Consider the following 21979-nt stretch of genomic DNA (forward strand, 5'->3'; position numbering starts at 1 on the left):
AAAGATACATGCATATTACATCCCTGGTAACACTGGTTATACAAGGCACCTGTACAATGCAATTTTGACACCTATGAACTTTCTAAAATACAATAAAATATCTGATCTCCATATGTCTTTGTAGTACTCATTTCATAAAAATGAACATCTATATTATACAAAAGCTTATCCTTAAATTAGAGATAGAGGAACAGAACACTCACAATGGTGTTTATAAAATTGATGACAATCCCCTTGAAGAGCATTACAAGACCTCAAATCAGGCACCATATTTTCGTTCAATTTCATTTTCAAGGATACTCATTGTGTTATTTGGCTAAAATGTAAATTGCATATATTTTTTCAAAAAATCAGAATTGCTACAAGTATCTCTTGAAAATTACATTTTCTACATAAATGAGCAAGTATGTCTTGATTACAACCTAACACAGTAATAACTGAAAAAGAATACACTTATAAATAAAAACAAAACACTGCTCTTCATTAAATATAGAGTGAACAAGAGGATAAATGCAGACATAGCAGATGTGTTAAGAGAGAGTTAATTTTTTAACAATCCAAGATTTATTAGTAAAACATTATCAGTTAAGATAAACATCTATGTACAGTATAATTTGAAATCCTAAAGTATAAAATGATATTAATTGAAGTTTTAGACATTCATTTTCATCCAAACTGCAGTTGTGATCATACTACTACATCTGCTGATTCTGAGCACCTTCTTAAATATCTCTACATTGCCATTCTGAAAAAAACAACAGACAAGATAAAGGGGGAACTTCACAGGATTTCAGCAAGGTGTTTATTACAAGCAAAGATAGGTGAAGCATTTAGTCAAGTATTACAGACTCCTCTGCCAGATCACAGATATTATCTAAATATGTGAATATTAATCAAAATTAACATTTGTTTCTTATTATGCAGTAGCGATTGTGATAATATGGCATCTGAATAAAGCAACAGATTCCTGCTCTAGGCATTTCTACTAAATCATTTCAGAAATACCTACTAGGCAGTGTGTGTTATGACCAAAAATGAGAGCAAGTTCATTTTAAAGTCATAGTTATTGGTTTGTTTTTTTTTTTTTTTTTCCCCCAGAGGAATTTACTTTTTCCTGAACATGGGTTCTCCAGAGGCAGGGTGGCTTCTTCTCATCTTTGTCTACTGAAAAGTCTACATCCAGGACAAACAGTACAGCTCTTGGCCTACTTGAATACTTAAGAACCAGCAGATCAGAGAACTGCAATGTGTTGATTATTTTTTAAAAATCAAGTTTATAAATCTTTCTTTAAAAAAAAAAAAAAGATAATCCAAAAAATTTTGCATATATCTATTACTTCTCAAAATAGATACCAAAGCACATAAAATGCATGTATAAATACATCTACTTGACCCTTCTCCTCTCAGTGATTTCCACCTTTGAATCAAATATTCATTCTACATGTGCAGTTGTTAGACCTTTGAGTTTATCTTTATTTCTTAGAAACTTCCCTTTGTAAAATAAAGTTTCTGATAAGAATACTTTTATAGAGCACCCCAGATTTATATCAATAAAAATATTAGTATTCTGACATACATATTTCAAAGTCACCTTATATTTTTGAATTGAGAATGATAAACTTCACAATTCTCATTCCAGTCGTCCTTGCTTAGCATCTCCTATTGCTCCCCATACATCAAAGACAAACTCATCTGGAAATGCAAAGTCTCCAAGAGTTTCATCCAATGCCACTGCAAATTCATCTGGGTTTTTCTTGTCTCTTCCTGCTTCCACCATTGTTGCAGCTGAAAACAAACAAACAGAAAGTAAAAAAATTATTCTCATAGAAGTAACAACTAACATTCGTCCAAGATATTTCTTGAGAGTTTTCAGAATCCAGTAATGTTAAGGGGATCTAAAGCTTACCTACTGAATCCTGAATTCATTAATATTTGTGTTCCCTTTCCCACAGTAGATACATTATGTTTTGCTAAATGGGAGAGCTTCCTTGGAGTGTTCATTATATATTCTTTTAATTGTTTGGGGATGTTAATTCAACCAGAGTTCATTTCTCTCTAACTAAACTATATTCACCATTCATTACTACACATGAAGCATGGGTCTAAAGGCAAGGTACAGGAAATTCCTGTGATAACAAGCCCCATGCTAATGCACAACCAATTTCAGTGAGTTTGATGTAGGCTCACTTATCTAAAAGGCATATTCAAATGCTTTTTTCCCCTCTAAACAACAAATAAAAGATCCCAGCAAGTCAGAGTTTAAAATAGCCAAATTTGTTGGGTTTTTTTGTTTGTTTTTTTTACAAAAAGTTTGAACATGGGAAAATGTTCCTATCTACCTATACAGTAGATACATGCAACCAAATTAGTATGGGTTTGCCAGAAACAGCTTCTAAGTTTGTGTTATAACCTGTATTTGGAAAAGAGCAATGATAAAAAAGTATAGAGAAAACACTTGAATACTTCAGGAAAAAAGGATTCAAATATTATGCACAGTCAAAAAAATCCATAAAAAAAGAGCAGAATGCCATTTGTTAGCAAACAGAAATAAACCGATATCTTGTTCATCCAGCAATTTCTCCTGTTTAACACATGAGAATCAATCTTTATCAAGTTTCAGACTCCAGTTTGGAAGCTGCTTTAGCCACTGGACAACTCCTCAGATTCCAGGACAAATTACAAGTCTATCACAAACAGCGCTCAACAGTGGCTGTAGGGGCATTAGTGCAAAGGAAAGCTGTGAGGGCTCAAAGCTCTCTCTCTCACAGCACCTGCACCTCCTGAAAAGATGAAAGATGTCAGCTCAGGAGAGACCAGCAAAGCTAAGCTAAGCCAGTAGGCTATCTTCATTTGAGGGGTGCAGAAGACTGTAAAACAGACTCAGCACAAAAGAACTGCTGAGTGAGTTTATCTTCTTAGCTGTACCTCTGCTCCACAGCCTCTGTTCATATTAACAACAACAAAAAAAGATTATATTGTACAATAGATTAAATCCTAAATCAAACTCTGATTTACTTCATTGTCATCTTTTACACCTGCCTTAAACTGCAAGATGATGTATAACAGAAGATGAAGAACAAGTAACCACCACCTTCTTCACGAATATATTAAATGCTAATGTCACATGTGAAGGATTTAATAACTCCTAGTCTTTTTTTTAGAGGGATAATTGAGTAGAAAAACATGTATTACAGTGCCTGAGAAAGGGAAGGAAATCCTGAAATCACATAAGACCATTTTCAGTAGGACAGTCTACTGCATACTTGCTATGTAATGCATGCAGTACATGGTATTGAAATGGCAAAATCTCACTGATAAATGTAAAATAAGCTTTCCCTGTTCTAATGTGTATTTAATATTATTTTATTAACCTGAAATTGTTTATTGATAGTTGGAACTGTCTGGAAAATAGAGCTGGTTATTATGCAAACTTTTAACAAGCTGAGAGCAAACTGGAGCCACATGCCACACTGTAGACGTCAGCAACAGCAACTCTGAAGAAATTCGATGTTTCAGTTTTAACTACATTCAGACGTGAGACTGCAAACAGGATCTCCATGCCAAACACCACAAAGAAGCCCAAAGTCTGACAAACAAACTGCTGTGCTCAAGAAAGCTTAAGCTTTACCCAGACTTCTGGCAACAGTACAGGATCTCAAGGACTCAAGATGTCTTTCCCTGCCAGAAGTAACCTATCGTTGTTGTGTGGATTCTTTCTGCATCCCCCATGGAGTCCCTGGGATACTGACTCAGAGCAGTCTAAAAGGGAAATGAGGTGAAGGACTTAATTTAACCTTTGCAGTCCTCCTGATATGAATGAGGATGTGAAGCTGCTCCATATAGACACTGAAACAAGGCTGGAGAGAGAGAAGGTGTGCAAGGTAAAAGACAATTTAGACATGAAAAGTATGCCTGGATACATTTCCTTAAGATATTAAAAAGAAGGTAGTCATCAAAAGAGTGAGAATCTAGACAAGTATTCCAGTGGAAAAAGTGGTAGAGCAAGTTCTGGACATAAACTGATACATGAAAGAGCCATATGATAACACATTCTTATATTAAAGTTCAACCGTCCTAGTTAAAACTTCGGAATTACACAGTCATTAACCAAAATGCTACTTCAAATATAAGGCTTTTTAAATATTGAGCTTCCCAAATTATGAAGTGACAATAAATCAAAATGTCACAGCCATTTGAGAGCAGCAGCCTCAAATAAAAACCTTTACAACCATATTGAACAATTGCAATCAGCACTACCACTACACTTAATGAGCTACGCTTGTTAATGCACACTCCCCTTCCCTAATTCATCTGGTTCAATAGAATACATTTACACAGAAAGTGCGAGATCTTTCTGTCTCCTGCATACCTTTTCAGTAGCATGGTGCTGACCTCTAGTGCCAGCAGCATTATATTACCGTTCAGCAAACGGCAACGTGAGATGCAAGCAATCCCTACTGGTGTTGGCACACTAATTCTTACCACCGATGCATACGAACAGACAAAGATGAACCCTGTATTCCACTAGTTTCATACACACAGAAGCACTAAGACAGAGTAGTTTCTCTATCATGCAGTGTACACGTTCTTACCCCCCTGGTTCTTACCCACGTGCATGTGTGGCATCCATGACCTCAGAAGCACAGCTGTAAAATTCTGTGCAGAATATGCATGCTTACATGGTGACAACTGCAATGCATAATTCCCAAGACAAATCAAAAAGTGCTTAGTTCAAGGGTATTTGGTAGATATGTGGCAATTGGAAGAGAACTTTACTGGCTCTCAGAGGACAACATCTCCATGTCAAATTAGCTCCACTCCCCTCTTTCTCCCACTGCTTCTCATGACAGCTACACAATAAGTGATTGCATAAATTTTATTCTAATACAGAGAATATTTTTCTTGACAATCCAGATAGTCCCATTGTCTTCAGAAATTTGTTTTAAAATCCCACTGCTAGCAATGCTCATACTTGAGAAAATTTCATAAAAAATGTGAGAAGTTCAGTGAACTCAAAAGCAACAGAAGAAATTTTCTTCTCAGCTTTAACCAAAGCAGCTCACTATCAGACTTCCCAGAACACAACCACCTTACATAGCAGTTTTTGCCACCTATTTCATCTTCTGTCACTTTCAGAAAAAAAAAAAAAAATCAGAAGCCTTAACAGACATTTCAGTTATTTATTTAGCTGTAATGATATCAGAAGTTTTGCTTTCATCAAAAGGTAACAAATATTAGTCTAGCCTAATAATTTAAAAGAGCTAAAATTATCATCCACACTCCTTATCAATATGACAGAAAACAAAGCATGCCATTAGAGTTTTCAGTGTTTAATACACCTTGGTGTTAGCTTCGTGTTGAACATTGTTACAAATTAATCAGTTTGAAGGGCACAGAACAAAAACTGGAGAAATACAATCCTTTGAAGAATTAAGTTTGGTGACAAGAGAAGAAAGCAACAGATTTGAGGAAAATGCCACTTCATTCAAAGCATTTCGAAATACAAATATCTATCCAGCATTGCTGGGATGTACAGATGATTAAAGAATAAAAGCTTAAGTGAGGAAAAGATTAAACTATATGGAATATAGTCATATTTTGAGTATATGGAAAGCTGGAAAAATAAAACCAGAAATTGAAAAGTAGATCTGAATTCTTCTAAACAGAATTGAGAATATGCTAAGGTATGTAATATCTGACAACATTAAGGGAACATCTGCAAGGAAACAATCATCCAAAAGCATAAAAATAGAACAAAATATTTATGAGTGAAGAGTAGCCAGAAGATGCTGGAACATCTCAACTTGGACAGGAAACTCTTTTGCAAAAGTTTTCCATTGATAGCATTCTGGGGTTGAGTACTGTAGATACAGGCTTTCTCCCATCCACAACCTTTGATGTCAAATAGAGCTTATCTCAATTCACTGATTTAAAAATAAATGCCATAAGAATTCTTCACTAACACTGCTTTCTGAAACATTCCAGTTAATCAGCTGTTCATGTTCCTGTATCAGAAAACACTGACAAGATTTAAAATAATCTTCAGCAGACCTCACTAATGCATTTGTATTTTAAAGAAAGCTGAAATCTTCATCCAATTTCTAACATGTGCATGAAGCTGAGGAGTACATTTCCAGAGCCAAATGCATCTCCTATGAATTAAGCCATTTTTCCCTAGTAAAATAGAGAGGTAGAAGTGCATTCATGAAGCAGATATGTAAATTTCAGTGTTTAGATACCTGAAAATAACCATGTTGCCACCCATCCAAAAAAAAATATATATGATGTTCAATTAAACAATTTAAAAGCTTTTCCTCCAACTCAGGGGCTCGTGTATATTTAGTCAGCCATTCTTGAAACTGCCAAGATACTTAGCAATTCAAAAATTAAGGGCTTTATCTCATTTTTAATTCTGTCTATAATTTTACATTATTTTTCTTTCTCTTCTTTCTAACTTCTGGCTCAAAATTAGGGCACTGTTTCAGAATTCAATCTCACTATGAAAGTGTCATTTTAGTGGAGATGAAAAAGCAATATTAACTGACAACCAGAGCTTCTGACAAACAGAATTGCATGGGAGTGAGCAATGATTGAGATCTTAATCACTTGTCGGCTGTCGCATTGTGATGACTTGCATTTTCAACTAATCTGGCTTGAGTAATGAGTGAAATTTCTAGCTGAGCAGTGATTGGCATTCTCTGAATGAATCCTTTCCTCATATTTCATCTTCATGGATGACTGATCACATCTAGTATATAAAAAAAACTGACATATGTTAATTGAACAGATTTGTGACAAGTGATTAGCTCTCCTTTCCTAAAGAGATCAAGAGCTGTTCAATTATTTAAAAGTGATAAAACTTTTTTTTTTTTTTTTTTTTTTTTTAACCATTATTGGCCCCTGACTAAGATTTGAACTTCAAGAAACAGCTTCAAGGATGCAAACTAGAGCTAGGTAAACCTGTTATCTTTGATTCATGACAATTTCTCTTTGTTTAACAGTCCTCTGGAGAGGAAGAGAAGAAAGAGGCAAAAGGCAAACCAACAACCCAGTTGGGAAGCACAGAGTAGCTTTGAGGACAAAGACCTGTCCATTCTTTGAGCATTTTTTAAAGGCATTCTTTAGGACTATCCAAGGTACATACTGAAAGATGCAATGACATTAGATCTGTTAAAAATATCAAGGAATTCATAGGACTATCAAGTGCTTGGCAATCATCAGAGCCAAGCTTTCACTACAAACTGAACTCTTCAGTCAATTGTACAAGAACCACCCAGTTATGGTAGTGAGAGTCAAAGAAAGGTAGCAATAGTTCCCACAGGAACTCTCGATCCTGTCACACAGCAAAGCACAGCATATCCTGAAGATCCAAAAAAACAAGCTCTAGCCTACAATCTCAGGAACCTGGGCTACAGATACCAAAACAAGAGCTGCCTGTTTTTATGGGGCAGGAGGCCTGGAGACCTTGGATGTAACTAACAAGGACAGAAGCCTTCAGAAGATTGGATCAAGCTGGAGTTTGCAGCAGCTGCAGGACAAAAACAGCTCCAGAAGGGGTGACTGGCACGAGACTCGGAAGCTTTGAAGTCTGAGCCAGAGGCTGTTTACAGTAAACCTAAACAGAGGGTCAGACTGCACCACCCAGGGCTCCTGAGAATGTATTGCATGTCAAAGGTATCACATACTAGAGTTGCTGGGAATAGAATTTTTAAGAACTGTTAGTTTCCTTAGAACTGGGAGGTTAATATCTGCAAAACAGCACTATCCAGTTCTATGCAGCTTCACTCTCGCTTCCGTGCCAGGAAGCCCACCTTTACCTTAGGCTGAGAGACAAATAGTAATTCGCCTACAATTTTTCCTGTGAAGAAATGTGTAGAACTGCCAATAAGATGCTTGCCAGTAGCAGCAGCTGGCAAAAGTCTTTTGGGTATTCAGATTATTTTCTATTGTTCTTATTCCTGCCTGCTAACTGCTGACTGTCCAAGCATTCTGCTTTACCCTTAGCTACATGCCAGACTTATCACCTCTATTGCTTTGCCTCTGCCACTTCTCTCATATAAAGGCTTTCTTTCAGTATTGTTTTCCACTTAGTTTGTCCTTTCCTAATTGTCTGATTTTTGATATTGCGATAACAAATAACTTCTGCCTTTGTTTCGGTGTTAATGATATCATATGAGGACTGCACCTAGCCACTGCTCCCACACTGGCAATTCTTAGTCAGCTAGACCACAAAACATGAACAGCTTCTTCCCTTACAAATGGAAATTCATATTTACGTGGTGTGAAATAAACAGAGAAACAACAGCTGCAGGAGCAAGTTTAGTGCAGTTTTAAGGAACTAATAATACTGATTTTCAACAGTTTCTTTCACTACAAATTGATTATTTTAAAGCTAGCAAATATAATGGAAAATTTCCCACATTCAGTAAACCAGCTTTAAAGAATTTGATAAACCTGCAATTACTCTATCAGTCCTGTTGCTAAATAGTTACTCCTTCACGGGAAAAGATCTGACTCTAACTTTATAATGATCTCCTTTAAAGCATTTAAGCCAAGGGATGAGAGAGAGGGAGAGGAAAAATGGCAAATAGACATGCTTGACCTTAACAATCCCCCAACTTCACATACTAGCTCTGGTAGAAAATATATGCCATAAAGAATGGCAATGACAGTTAATGGCAAATAATTAAATAAATTATTCAGTGGTGTATAAATAGTGGGCAGAAAGAAGATTAATTACATCATAAGGATTGTAGTGAGAAATTCTCCCCTTTATCAAACAGATATTTGGAAAAACATAGGCAAGGTTTTTGGTTTACATTCTAGATAGGTTTTGTTTTGTTTACACACACAGACTGAAACTATAAGTTATAGGCTAGACAGAATGAGAAATTACTGAATCATGTAGTAAAGCATTTGTTAAAACTCACCTAATTCAATATCTCTTATCCCCATGTATGTTTCAAGAAGTTCATCCACTTTTTTTACTGCTTTTTCTTCAACTTCAGACAGCTTTATTGAAATAAAGGTAGAAAAAGTGCAAAAGTATTACTATATCCTACACAGACTTTAAAACAACAAGAAATTGCCTACTGCTTATCCTCACTCTCATTAGCTGCTTAGACTTACAAAACCTAAAAGTAAATCATGTTATCCCTCCCTATTCCCTTGTTTTCACAAACTAAAATCATCCTACAAACTAAAAACCACATAACTTTTACACTGACCAAATAAAACACAGGCCTTTCAACAGATCTTTATCAAAGTCTCATCAGCTTTAGAGGATCCTGAAATAAGAAAAATTTCTTCTTCCAAACACTACTCCTGGTTTTACACACATTCATGTCAGCATAAGTTATTAGCCTCTTGTAACAACCATGCTTAAACTAGCTAAGTACACTTTGTGGTGTCAGATACAAAACTACATCTTCAGCCATTCCTTCTATTTTCTTTCCTTCTTTTCAATGCTCTTTGGTCTAATGCACTTTAACATCATCCATCTAGGTAAAGGTTCTCCATTTCCAAATTCTTGAGCCCCATCCTATCTTTCCTAGCCTTCAACTTTGCGTAAACATTTCTCCTTACAGAAAACAGTCTTCATCATAAGTCCCACAAGCTTTGTAATGTGGATTTTCCCTCCCTGCTTTACCTTCAAAACCTTGGGGAAGACTAAAAATCGGGTGCTAGAAGGTTGAACTATTGAAAAGCCACAAAATAACCTTACCATTTCCTCCACAGTGGCAGGGCCTTTATTTCTCAGTCGAAGTGTTTCTCTCCCTCTAGAGATTTTAGCCTCTGTCAGAGTCCCACCTTTGGACCTTGCTGCCACCTTTTCTAAAGTAAAAAAGAAAACAAACAAACAACAAAGCTAAGTATATACTATGTATACAATGCATCTGCTTCGCTGTTACATTACCTTCCGTTTTAATTCTAATCAAAAGCCAATAGGCATCTAAAACTTTAACCACAAATTAACTACATACCCCACATAGCTTTGCTGACAATTTCTTTTCTTCAAACTTTGATAAGCACTTTGACTATTGTTGAAGCTGGGATATCTATTGACAAATATATCTGTTGAAGCCTATTGCATTCAGTATTACATGTGCATTTCATATAATTTTACTTTCATGTTCTACAAAAACCACAAGTACTTATCAGATGATGTCTGAAGTCATCACCCAAATGCTGACTTTACCCTGCCCTTCATAGGCAGACTATATGGTAGCTGTAGTTTTGCAACATTTTCATCCTTCACCGAGGCTATGATGAAAACATCATTTCAAAATGTGTGATAACGAGCCACACAGTGGTGAATAAGTCCAACTGTTTCATGCTAAGCTATTTGATTACTATCAGTCACTCAGATGAAACTGTCTATAAGTAGTCCTGTGGGAGTTTTTCCACAGGTTTCAAGAAGGTCAGGATTTCACATCTAATAAGTCCCTGAAGAGAATGTCTGGTTTTATTTTCTTTACCTGAATTCAGTTTTCCTTGTTTATTATATTAGTAAATTGAGTATGAAATCATATAAGATATGTCCTAGAACATAAAGGCTGAGATGAGCCATAATTTCACATTCAGGATTGGCGAGGATTTAATTTACTTACTAACTCAGTAGTTAACTACTTAACTTGGAAAGTACCAGAAAGAATTTTGTAGAATTGTTTTCACTGTGCTATTTTATCCTCCAGACTATTCCTAGTTTTAGAAGAACTTATGCTGTATGCCTAGATTATTCTGCTAAAAAATCTTGAAATGTGAACTTTAATGAAATTTAATATATAGGTATTTGTTAATTTGTCCCAAAATATGTAATATGCATATTTTTCCAGTTCTGCCACCACTAGAAACTTAAACTATGACATAACCTTCACATGAAAGTGCTCTGGCTAACGCAGGAACTACTCCTTTTACATTTAAATTTATAGTCTGCCTTATGCTGTCTTTGCTTTGTTTCTATTAATTTTTCACCAATTCACTGAAGCCTAGCTTAAGATTGGCAAGGACAATTCTTATTCAGAGAAGTCTTCAATTTTGTACTTTAAGCCTTGCCTAGGGCAGCTAGTGCAGCATCTGCACACAAGATAGGAAGATATCCAACCAGTAAATTACAGTTGCATTTGCTTTCCACTAATAGGAAGGAAAATAAAAGCTGGTAATTTGACAGAGACTTGTCCCTCATTCCTACACTTTTACAAACATAAAGTAACCAGGTTTTGTTGAAATTAACAGGCATCCTGCATCTACTTATCCAGTAGGATCTGGATCTTGTCATCTCCTCTGTGGCTATTCTTGGCATACTGCAGCATAAACAATCTCACACAAATTTATGCCAAAATCTCAACTACCCCTAAGGCAAAAGCCAGGGTATTCTTAACCTGTCTCATATTGGACACCGGGAGTTTTAAGCCCATTTCTGTAGAATAAAAAATACATGCAGCTTTCAAAAATCTGTCCAATAAGCTCTACTTCACTCTTAATTTAATGTGAGATAAAAGGTATTGCCATGGAATTACCAAGTTTCCTTCTCTACATCATCAGCAGACAAAGAGGTAACTTAATCATCTTTGGAAAATAACTGCTATTAGATAATAGTTTAAGTCATCAAACGATGATTTACCCCACTCTTTACAAACAGACTAAGTAATAGGCTTAGCCCTGAATGCCCATATTAAAAAGATATTATTATATTGCTAATTGCAACACTGTACGTATGTACATTACAACACGAGTATTAACTTATGTCTCTAATATCACTGGATATATCACATTCTGTGCATATCACATTCACCAAAAGCAATCTTCAAATTTCTGTTTCAATTTCTGCTGTTATTCTGACACCAAGTGTCAAGATTGGTGTATGACAGCAGTTGTAAACTGCTAACAGAAAGAAAAAAAAAAGAAAAAAAATCAAATATTTTCCACTGTGGTGAAGAGACTGTGCACATGAAGTCATACATACTTAAAATGCAAAAGTATTTTGTACTTGTTAAAGAAAAATAATGCATGGATCAGGGGGAGAAACAAATCAAAACCTGAGAGAATAAAAATCAAAATTCAATCTCTATTTTAGCTTCCTAAGCTAACACAACATATTTTTATGTATTTTTACTGCATTGATAAAATTAATTTACATATGGATTAGCAGGAGGTATACATTTGTCCTATATAAGTATCACTTTCACACAGCAGTCAGGCACCAGGTAGACACAAGCTTTGTCTAACTCATTTCCTTCATTTGTAAGTATACCTGCTGTATAATAAAAGAATGAACAAAATGTTGGGGATAGCAGCCAAGGATATGCTCTGGGGAATCCTAGACTCTTCTCTGCTTTATTCTTCTGCATTAGATAGCTCAGTCCCACCTAAAGCTCACAAATAGAAAAATCTGATACACAGACGAACAGGATTCATATACAAGAGATGTAAAGGAAAGGAAGCTTTGGGGATCAGTGAAATGATTCATGCTTTAAAACCATGCCTATGAAACTTGTACATGTTCTGCATTGCCATGTGGTAGCAAAGAAATCAAGCAACTGAGACTCAGTGCTGAGTCAGCCCATACCAGGATAACTGCTGGAGAAAGCAGATGGAAGAAAATTTCTTCCTAAAATTCCCCACTCCAAGAAAAATATATATTATATATACATACATACACACACACACACACACACACACAAACAGACACACACACACACACATATATATATATGTATCTATTCTGTACATAGAACATTCCTCTCTTTTTGCAGCAGTTACATTACCTTGCCTGAAAACAAATTTATAGTGGAGTGCAATGTCAGGAGTTCAATATCCAGGGAACAAGGCAAACAGCCAAGCAACACTCACCAAATGACTTCATAGGCTCTATCAGCTTCAGCTTAAACACCCGACCTTTCTCCAGATCTTTTAGCATTTTGGCAACTTCATAATGCCGAAGATCTGACACATCTTTTCCATTTATAGACTCTATGTGATCACCAACGCAGATCATTTTGGTTTGGTCCATAAGGCTCCCTTCTCTGATTCGCTGTTGTTTAAAAAACAGAAAATAATTAGAAACATTTTTTTGAAATGGTAAGGAGGTGACAGATTCAAGAATGTCAGTTAAAAATATCAATAGCACTGAGTTTGTTTTGCCAGCAGGACATTTTGACTTTAAAATTTATGCCATAAAAGACATTTTAGAAAATTATTTTTAAACAAAGTACTTTAATATACATACATTGTATATAAAATCAACAATAGAAAAAAATGCAATCGTACTTCAGAAGTTAAGGCTTCTGAATAAGCTAATGTTTTGGGGGTTTAGGGGGGGAGGGGGAGCAGGTGGGGGGTTGTTTTGTTTTGTTTTTTGCTTTAAAACTGTACCCAATGTGCCAATAACGTGAATGTCTTCTTGACTTTTGATTTTATACTCTGACAAGCATAGGTACCAAACTTCTCTTGTATAGTCCTGGGACATACAAAAAAATGTGACATACTAAAAAATGAGGTACTATGTAAGTCTAAGCTTGCTAAGATTCATCTATACTGAGTAAACTTCTACAATTTTCCTCACTTAACTATATATGGTAAGTTATTTCCTGTGAAATAACAATGAAGGGCAATAAATGCTTCCAAATGTTATTTCAGGGAATACAAGTGGCATAGAAGCAGAGGTCATAAAATGAAACTGAATTTAGTATTCATAGTTTTTCCAAAGTTCAATTTAAAGTGAGGAAAAAACAATCATTAAAAGATCTCTATGATTTATCAAGTCAATTAAAGAACAATTAAGATTTCAGTGATTCAGTTTATTGTTGTTAAACACTGTCATATTTATCACGCTCCAGTCATGAAAGCCACTATCCTATTTAATATAAAAGCCATGACATTCTAAAATGTCTTCTATTTTTCAGAGACACAGATATCATTGAAAATCTTCCTAAATAATGTACATTTCAATAAAGACTGAGGCTGATTTCAGGCTGGCTTTGAGTTTACAACAAGACAAGGGAGATAAACATACTTCCACTTAATACTGTAGCACTTATCCTAGCTGCTAACTATCTTAAAAACCTGTTTCTAGTTTATGTGCACATGTCTAAGCCCACATATGTGCCTCTATCTGAGAGAGTAAGTGGGAAGTGTGATAGTGCTCACTGTCCTATAAGACACTGCAACAATTTTTAGCTTCACACAGAGCTTAACTCATTCTAGCACTTTTTGTTATTGCTGTTTAACCTAGATTAAAAACAAAGACTTCTGGTAAAAAAAGAGAGGCAAATTGTATACAAACAAGAAATCAGGTTCCAAATGCATTTCTATTGTCAGGGTTCAAAATTGTGTCCACCACACTTCATGTTTAGTTTAAGCATTGAATTCTTTCTACCTTTTCTTCTTCATTTGGATCCTACTACCAAGACTTTTGACTAAGTAGTATCACCTGATAATACCATTTGTGCAGCATTCAAACAATTTTTTCTTTCTTTTTTTTATTGAGACAGAGCACTCCAAGTTAACTGACTCAAGACAGTCAAACTATAATGTCATAGTAGTTAAGATGCAATTGCTATGCTTGTATTTCAAGTGCTCTAGAAAATGTGTAGAAGCTAGAATCCTTATTTCCTATGAAAATATAAGGAAATAATTCCAAACTATTTTTTAAGTAAAGTCAGTTTCTGCTTAGTGATGTAGCTAGCCAACTAAATATATAATATACACAGCTTTTATTTTTGCGTACATATATACATTCTGCTGTTTAATATTAGCCATGAGTTAAATATGCAACAGTAACAACCTTGCAGAAAATCTTTTAAACTGATGTGGAATTGCCTTTCCATGAAGACCACATCAGTTACACCTATTACTAGACCAATAGAGTGACAACATTACATGTAGTCAGACAATTCCTATACAATTTCCTGGAAACTGCAGCTTACTGATGTAGTGAGGGTTTTCCAGTCCACTCAAATTATACTGCAGTTAATGCAATTGCTGTTTTCCTCTTCCCCTATTACCAACCATGGACAGAGAAACTCATGCTTTACACAGTGCTGCACAAGTGAACTTGAAGCACTGCTTTCAATGTCTTCTTTTAAAATGCAACATAAGTAGCAGCGTGACAGAGTGTTATGGGCTGCATTAATACTACCACTGAAAATTCAAAGTTTCCTATCTATAAACATAAAAATGAGGATACAGTTTTGCCAGACTGCTTGCTGAAGCCTCCACTGCATTTCAATTTTGTCAAGAGCAATTTTTTTTTTTTTTTTTTTTTTTTTTTTTTTTTACAACAAGCAAGCCTACTTTTTATATCCATGGTAGCTAAGAAATAAATAGAGAATACAACCTCTACGTACAAGAAGCTCTGTTAATAATAGTAATAACGTGAACATTTGAGACAGCAATAATCAAAGGTAATTTCCAGTGTCTCACTAGTAACAGTTAATTGCAGTAGATTAAAGCAATGCACCTAGAAAGGCTGGAAAAATGGGGCAAGGTTCCTAATACCTAGTTTAGGAGGAAAGGTGCCATAATTTCCTCCATCTTTACTTGTCTCAAAACAAATGGCCTGGAGGTCATACAGCTGGTGAGGAGGAGAGCAGTTATGATTAACATTTTGTACGCGCTACTACCTATATTTTCTATGCAAGCTAATTGGGGTGAAGTCTGTTAATCCATCTCCTTGCCACCTTTTAATCCATCTTACTTAAGGCAATGCCAGTATTGGAAAGCTGAAAGCGCTCTGTACTTGCAGCTGCTCTTACAGAGCACGCAGGATTTTACCCCATGAACGCTTTAAGACTGAAAGAATACAGCTTGTTACAATGAATGACAGGTGTGCTATAAGGATCTAACCAATGATGTCAGAAAACTCACTAAAAAAAAGAGGAAGCAGACATAAGCAGTATGCAACACTTATCTTGGGATTGGTTACAGAAAAATGATCATATCATAAAGCCCATACACATCATGGAAGCAACAAACAAATGATCTAATTTAAAAATGACATGCAGTACAGAAATAGCTGAACTAATTTCAAATGATAAATCTAAGGAAAAGCAACTTTTTCTGGTAATTGCCATATGCTAAATGGCTTGATAGTTCCAGAGGGTCATTAAAGTAATAATAAACCTACCACAGTAACAGAAACTTCTACCAAAAAAAAAAAAAAAGCATTTAATTGGAAAATAAATTTACCTTTATAAAGGGACAGCCAGCTCCATTGTCTGTAACAGTAAGCCCAAGCAAATCATCAGATTTAAGAACTTCCACTTCTTTTCGTTGTCCTTTAACGTGGGCAAATATAAAATCTTCAAGGCCAATCTGTGCACCTAACAGCTTGTCCATATCAACTTTATGAGTGTTCAAAGTACAAAACATGATCTGTGCAGGAAGGAAAGAAACACATTACCTTGAAGTTTAACAGTTTATTAGGTTTGGTGAATTTGACAGGCTGATGGGCTCTTTTAAGGAGAGCATAATACCAGCCTCTGACAGATCCATAACTGACATGATAAAAACTCACTTTCTCCAGCTCCCTGCCCCAGGAGAAGTGACACTCTCCATCCACAAAAATGACAAGAAGCATCAATAGCTCAGACAGCATATATGAGATTGCAGGGAACAAAGGAAAGGGACGCATCTGTGCAAGCAGCCTCTCACAGTCTGCCACAGGGCACCAAACCCAGACACCAGCAGCATCAGCTGAACAGCTTAAGGGGGCTGAGCATACCACCTCAAGAGCAGCCATGATTTTGTTCTTTGTCATTTACCAACCTCCAACTTGTGGTATTGCTCGTGAACAGACAAGGGGTCTGCCCACCACAGCACTGTATGGAGGAATCAGGCCAGCCTAGGCAGGTGTTAGGCATTCTGATGTAGCACATGCTCAGAGGGAAAATAGTCTAGCCAAGAAAATACGAAACAAATCCCCCGTTCCATCTCACAGCTAGGGCAATTTCATCTGCAGGCTGCTTGTCAAGTTGAAGCCAGGCAAGAACAAGGCCTGAGGGCGGCCCACACAGCTTCCTCCCAGGCAGTGCCAGAGAGTACAGGGGTACAGGCCAGAGAAACTCCATCCCTAAGATCTATGTCTAAGGCAAATGATTCCCTCAAGACCATATTTCAAGTAGAAATGAAAGCAGGAGAAGAGGAGGAGGCAGCTTTATATTGCATTTGGCCTCTGTCACAGGTGCAAGCCACTGGCAAGGGACGTCATCATGTTACGTCTGCATTGCTGCCAGCAGGATGCATCTGACAGAAACAGCAGTGGGATGTCACAGTGTCCTACAGCTCTGCTACGGCTCTAGTGGCAGCCATATGTGAGGTCTAGCATGCTAGCCTAACTGCTCCTAGTCATAAGAATAAATCAGCACCTGCAGAACCCCTGGTGCTCTGATGGAAATGCAGGCTTCCCTTCTTTTCCCATTACATCTACAAAAGTTATGTGGATTTCAGCCTCAGAATGCTTCAAATGCCTTTTTCTTCACTCTAGTGCCACTGGATGATGGCAGGAAAAAAATGAAAGCAACCAAGCTATTCAGTTCTGTCCTAGAACAAATGAGGGTAAAATGTTTTTCCTAATGTATTTCAAAGAGAGCATTTTGTTTTCCTCATTTATATAGAATGTGGGGTCTATATAAATGTGTCTTTGCACCTTTGAAAAATGAAAGCTTAGAAGTGAGATGGAGATTCCGGGTTGGTGGAGTCTTCAGTTATTTCTTTACAAAAAAAAAAAAAAAAAGAACTAAAACAGTCTAATTACTTATCTGATAATCCAAACAAACACTCCAACCTAATGCTTTAATAACAACAGTCACAACAGCACTTAACAGACATCAGTTTTATTCTCTCAAGTAAGGCAAAAGTTTTTCAAGCTAATAAGCACTTACAAAATAATATAACCTAGAGAAATTCATATTGCTATAATCAGAATAATATATTTTATTTTATTAATAAAAATCACACCTAATCATTGACTTTTTTTTTACATGAAAAAGTTTCAATCTGAACAGATTATATAAAATCCATATATACACTCAGCTTTCTTGCAAGCTACGTAACTTGGCCAGTTTACAACTGCAACTTAGCTCTATTTCTTGCAATGAACAACAAGCCCTATGGCTTTACACTTTAGACATTAATATCCTTCATCTGACCTTGTCAAATAGACAATCATCTAGTAATCACTGTCACACCTTTGAAAAGATAAAACTGGCAACAGAGTAGAAATGTGATATTTAGAAACTTGATCCAGAGTTTCTCTTTTTAGACCTTCATCTGGATGGTATTCCCCACTACAGCCTATAAGTCTCCAGAATTCTCAGTGAGTCAGTTCCATACTAACCACAAGGCTGAGAGAACATCAACCAGTCAAAAATAACACTTAAATCATCCTTTATCCTCTTTAGAGAACAACTGCTTTTTCTCAGAACAGATATCTTCAAAGTGTAATGCACTAAAGATGCATCCACCCAGGATAATATACAGTTACACCATCAGTTATAGCATAGCTTTATTTGTACATGACTGAGGACTGCCAATGGAAAATTTATATTTTTTAAGTTTTATGTTAATATAGGTATCTCATAATAGCTTATATATCTAATTGAAGTGTACTACAGTAGCTGTTGTTTTGCCATCCACTCAAAACTCTGAGTATGAAATATAATTTTTAAATAGTAATTTTTTTACCCGGAAAAGAAACAAGAGAAAAATCAATGAGTAATTTTCATCTTAAAGTCCTTTCTTTCACCCTTAACCTTCATGTGCATTTGATCTTCAGCTCAGTGTAACAGTGCTGTGACATTTCATGCCAACTGTGGCAAGGTATTATAAATCATAGCTGCTGCACCAGTCCTGAAATATCTAGGATACCTCCTTCACTGAGTTATCTCACACAGCAGACAGAAGAAGGAAATTCCATTTGGCTGGCAGAGACCTCGTAAAATAGATTCATCAGATAAGATTACTAACAAATTATTTCCTGCATCCATATTTTCAATAGTAAGAGACACCAGTCAACAAAAAATGGGGTTATACTCTGTTATACAAAGTAAGAAACTGCATTAGATAAGGAAGTGGGTTATGCTATGTGTTATATAAAGTACCTATGTGGTAACGTATTGCGTATGCTTTATTAATCACCTTCTTAACTTCCATTAAGCCTAAACCTTAAAAGATTTCAAAAATAAGTTGATTGAGTGATAACATGATCATAAGCTATTAAAAGCACTTTTTGACTCAGTAGAGCTCGTATACCATTACAAAGGACATCATAATCATGTTACTTAAGAAGCTGAGGACTTCTACTTTTGAGCAAAATATAACACCCACTGACATATTTCCCTCTATACGTAGGTGTCATCTATATCAAGAAACCACCAACATGTTTTCTAGCTACCTTACTCATTTCATTCTCCCTGGGGAAAATGCGGGAGCCTCAACTTGTTGCAGCAACAAGAAGAGCAACCACATCTTCTTGGTTTCAGTGTGGTTTTGGTACTCTATCAAGAAGGCAACTTTGTCTCCCCAGATATATTCATAGTACTATAAAATAAGCTTTCAGTATTTTATTGTTTAAAAAAAAAAAAAAACAACTCCAGAACTTACAAGAAATAGAGCAAGTTTCTCCCTACAGCTACAAAAATACAGCTAAAAAGCATCTGAGAAGCAGATCATCAATGCAGCAAGCATCAGATGCACCATGGTATCAAATACAAGCACCTCAGGGAACAGCAATAAACAATTGTTGCCTATGGTTTGAAAGGAGGTGGTTTGGAGGCAGTGTCATCTTTGATCATTCAAATTTGCTTTGCTTCAATCTTTAGGCAAGATTGAGAGAATTCATTTCAATAGATGAGTACTCAAACTCCAGATATTTTAATAAATGTCACAAACTGATCCTTTTCTCTAATGTTCTAAACTATGTTTTAGCTTTTTTTTCCTCTTTTAAAAAAAAGTCACTTACTGAAGTTGCTTCAACACTATTGTTCAGTTTTGGCTGTTTTTCAGCAATTTCACAAAAGTTTAAATTGAACAGGTTTAAATCAAATACATCTATGAAAGTTTAATGTGGCTGAGCCTTACCGTATACTTAACTGTTTAGCATCAAGAGGCAGTACCACGGAACAGCAGCCTGGGCACAAGCTCAGCAGCCAAGTTCCTATTGCTGGAAGAGAGAGGCAGCTGCATTTCTACTCTTGGTGCTACTGGAAAGGCTTCCCTGTTCTTCTGTTCCCCTTATGATGTAGAAGTCCTTTCACCACATTAGATATCTCAGCCTTTAAGGCATTTGTTAGACGCACCCACCAAGCATTCAGTTCACCTCACCTTACAAAGCAAACAAAATAATCAGAAGTGTGAGCTATGAGTACACAAACTGAAAGCTTGTATAGCTATCATTTACCAGTCCCTTCCATCTGAAGAAGTAGTCGTCTCGCTACAGTTAGATTTTAATATTCATTTTCAAGTGCCTGGTTAGCCATTTTGAATAATTAAAAGCCCTACAATATACTGTCACAGGAGCACACCAGCAAATGCTTTAACAGATCCACATTGTCCTTTAGTCAGTGCTCATTTCTTTGCCATACAGGCTGCACTTCTCCTCCCCTGTGCAAAGAATCAGCTGATTTGAACCAAAAAAAAAAAAAAAAAGAAAATAGGCATGGCAAAACTGAGCAAGGTGAGCAGGAATGTAGGCCAAAAGCCAGGTTCAAAAGGGACAATAGGGATGTTATATCTTCAGGTGATGGATGAAGAATAAAATAACTGGACAAGAAGAGGTGAATATTGGGAAAGCCTCAGGAAACCACTGTTGGGGATCCTGTGAAGGATTGAACAGCTCCTTTGAATCTAGGCTGGTGTTGTCCAATACTCATCCTACCCTACTTTCAATCAAGGTCTGCACAAAAGTTTCTGTCACTCTGCACTGATTCTTCAGTGTCTGTCCAAGAAAAACTGTATTTTACATCAGGTTTGCTCACAGAGGCTGGAAAGGATTGTCCAGCAGAACTAAATGCAGCTTGTCCTGAAGGACACAAAGATACAAAGAGGAAACGAGGTCCTGCAACCATGCTGAGTCAAGAGAAGTGACAGCTTACAAGTATAGCTCATCCTGCACTGTGCCGAAATGCTTAAGTAGGAACTTATCCAAGAATCCATTCGCTTGCCTACATTGCAGTAAACTCACATGCCATGTTAAATGTATTAATTTCAGCGGTGGTTTGCCAACTGCTCTCCACACTGAGCTCCTCCCCTCACTCCTCTCCGTCTATTTTCCACCTTGGTGACTGCAGGGCAGAGATCTCTGTGATAGTGCCTGTTTCCAAAGGCATTCAGGTATCACACTGTCGGGCTTCAGGGCACCTGGGTCACTGAAACTTTCCTAGACAGATAACACCTGCAAGTGGCATTTGAGTATCTCAGTCTTTCAGCTTGAGGAAGTGTTGTTTCAGGCATTATGCTTTACACTAGACTATACAAAAGTAGCATTAATTAGTAGATAATACTATTTAAAATGTTTGGTATCCCCTTATTTCCAGCAAGTTTAGCAGCTGTCACAAATCCTTATGTTTTAAGGCAACACTTGCCACAAATCCATCCTACTTTTTCCTATCAGAATTTTGTCACATTAATCAGGTTCAGATTCTTCACTCAGTTCTGCCAACAAGAAATCATTTTTATTACTATTTTTGTTTCATTCAACATTGTTTCTTGAAGCCAGCTGAATTTCTTGAGTTAAAAACAAAAGTGTTAAGCATTGGAACAGATTGCCCAGAGAGGCAGTGGGTGCCCCATCCCTGGACACACTCAAGGTCAGGACAGACAGGGCCCTGAGCACCTGATGAAGCTGTAGGTGTCCCTATTCACTGCAGGGGAGTTGGACTAGATGACCTTTAGAGGTTTCTTCCAACTGAAGTGATTCTGTGATTCTAAGTTCAGTGTTGTTAGCACTATTTCCCCATCTGTTTTTACCAATAAACCACAT

General features: G+C 36.5%; 1 protein-coding gene across 1 annotated transcript in view; it reads right to left on the minus strand.

Moving 5' to 3' along the window:
* Positions 1-541: 541 nt before the first annotated feature.
* GIPC2 (GIPC PDZ domain containing family member 2) overlaps positions 542-21979 on the minus strand; it is a 28599-nt gene continuing 7161 nt past the window's right edge. The window contains exons 2-6 of the mRNA XM_031600566.2: positions 16189-16374; positions 12853-13033; positions 9725-9834; positions 8931-9012; positions 542-1785 (exon numbers count right to left, since the gene is read on the minus strand). Of these exons, the coding sequence (XP_031456426.1) occupies positions 1631-1785; positions 8931-9012; positions 9725-9834; positions 12853-13033; positions 16189-16374 (714 nt within the window). The 3' untranslated portion in view covers positions 542-1630. The remainder of the gene's footprint in view (positions 1786-8930; positions 9013-9724; positions 9835-12852; positions 13034-16188; positions 16375-21979) is intronic.

This window comes from Phasianus colchicus, chromosome 9 (genome assembly GCF_987193195.1).
Source record: "Phasianus colchicus chromosome 9, bPhaCol1.hap1.1, whole genome shotgun sequence".
Taxonomy (NCBI): Eukaryota; Metazoa; Chordata; class Aves; order Galliformes; family Phasianidae; genus Phasianus; species Phasianus colchicus.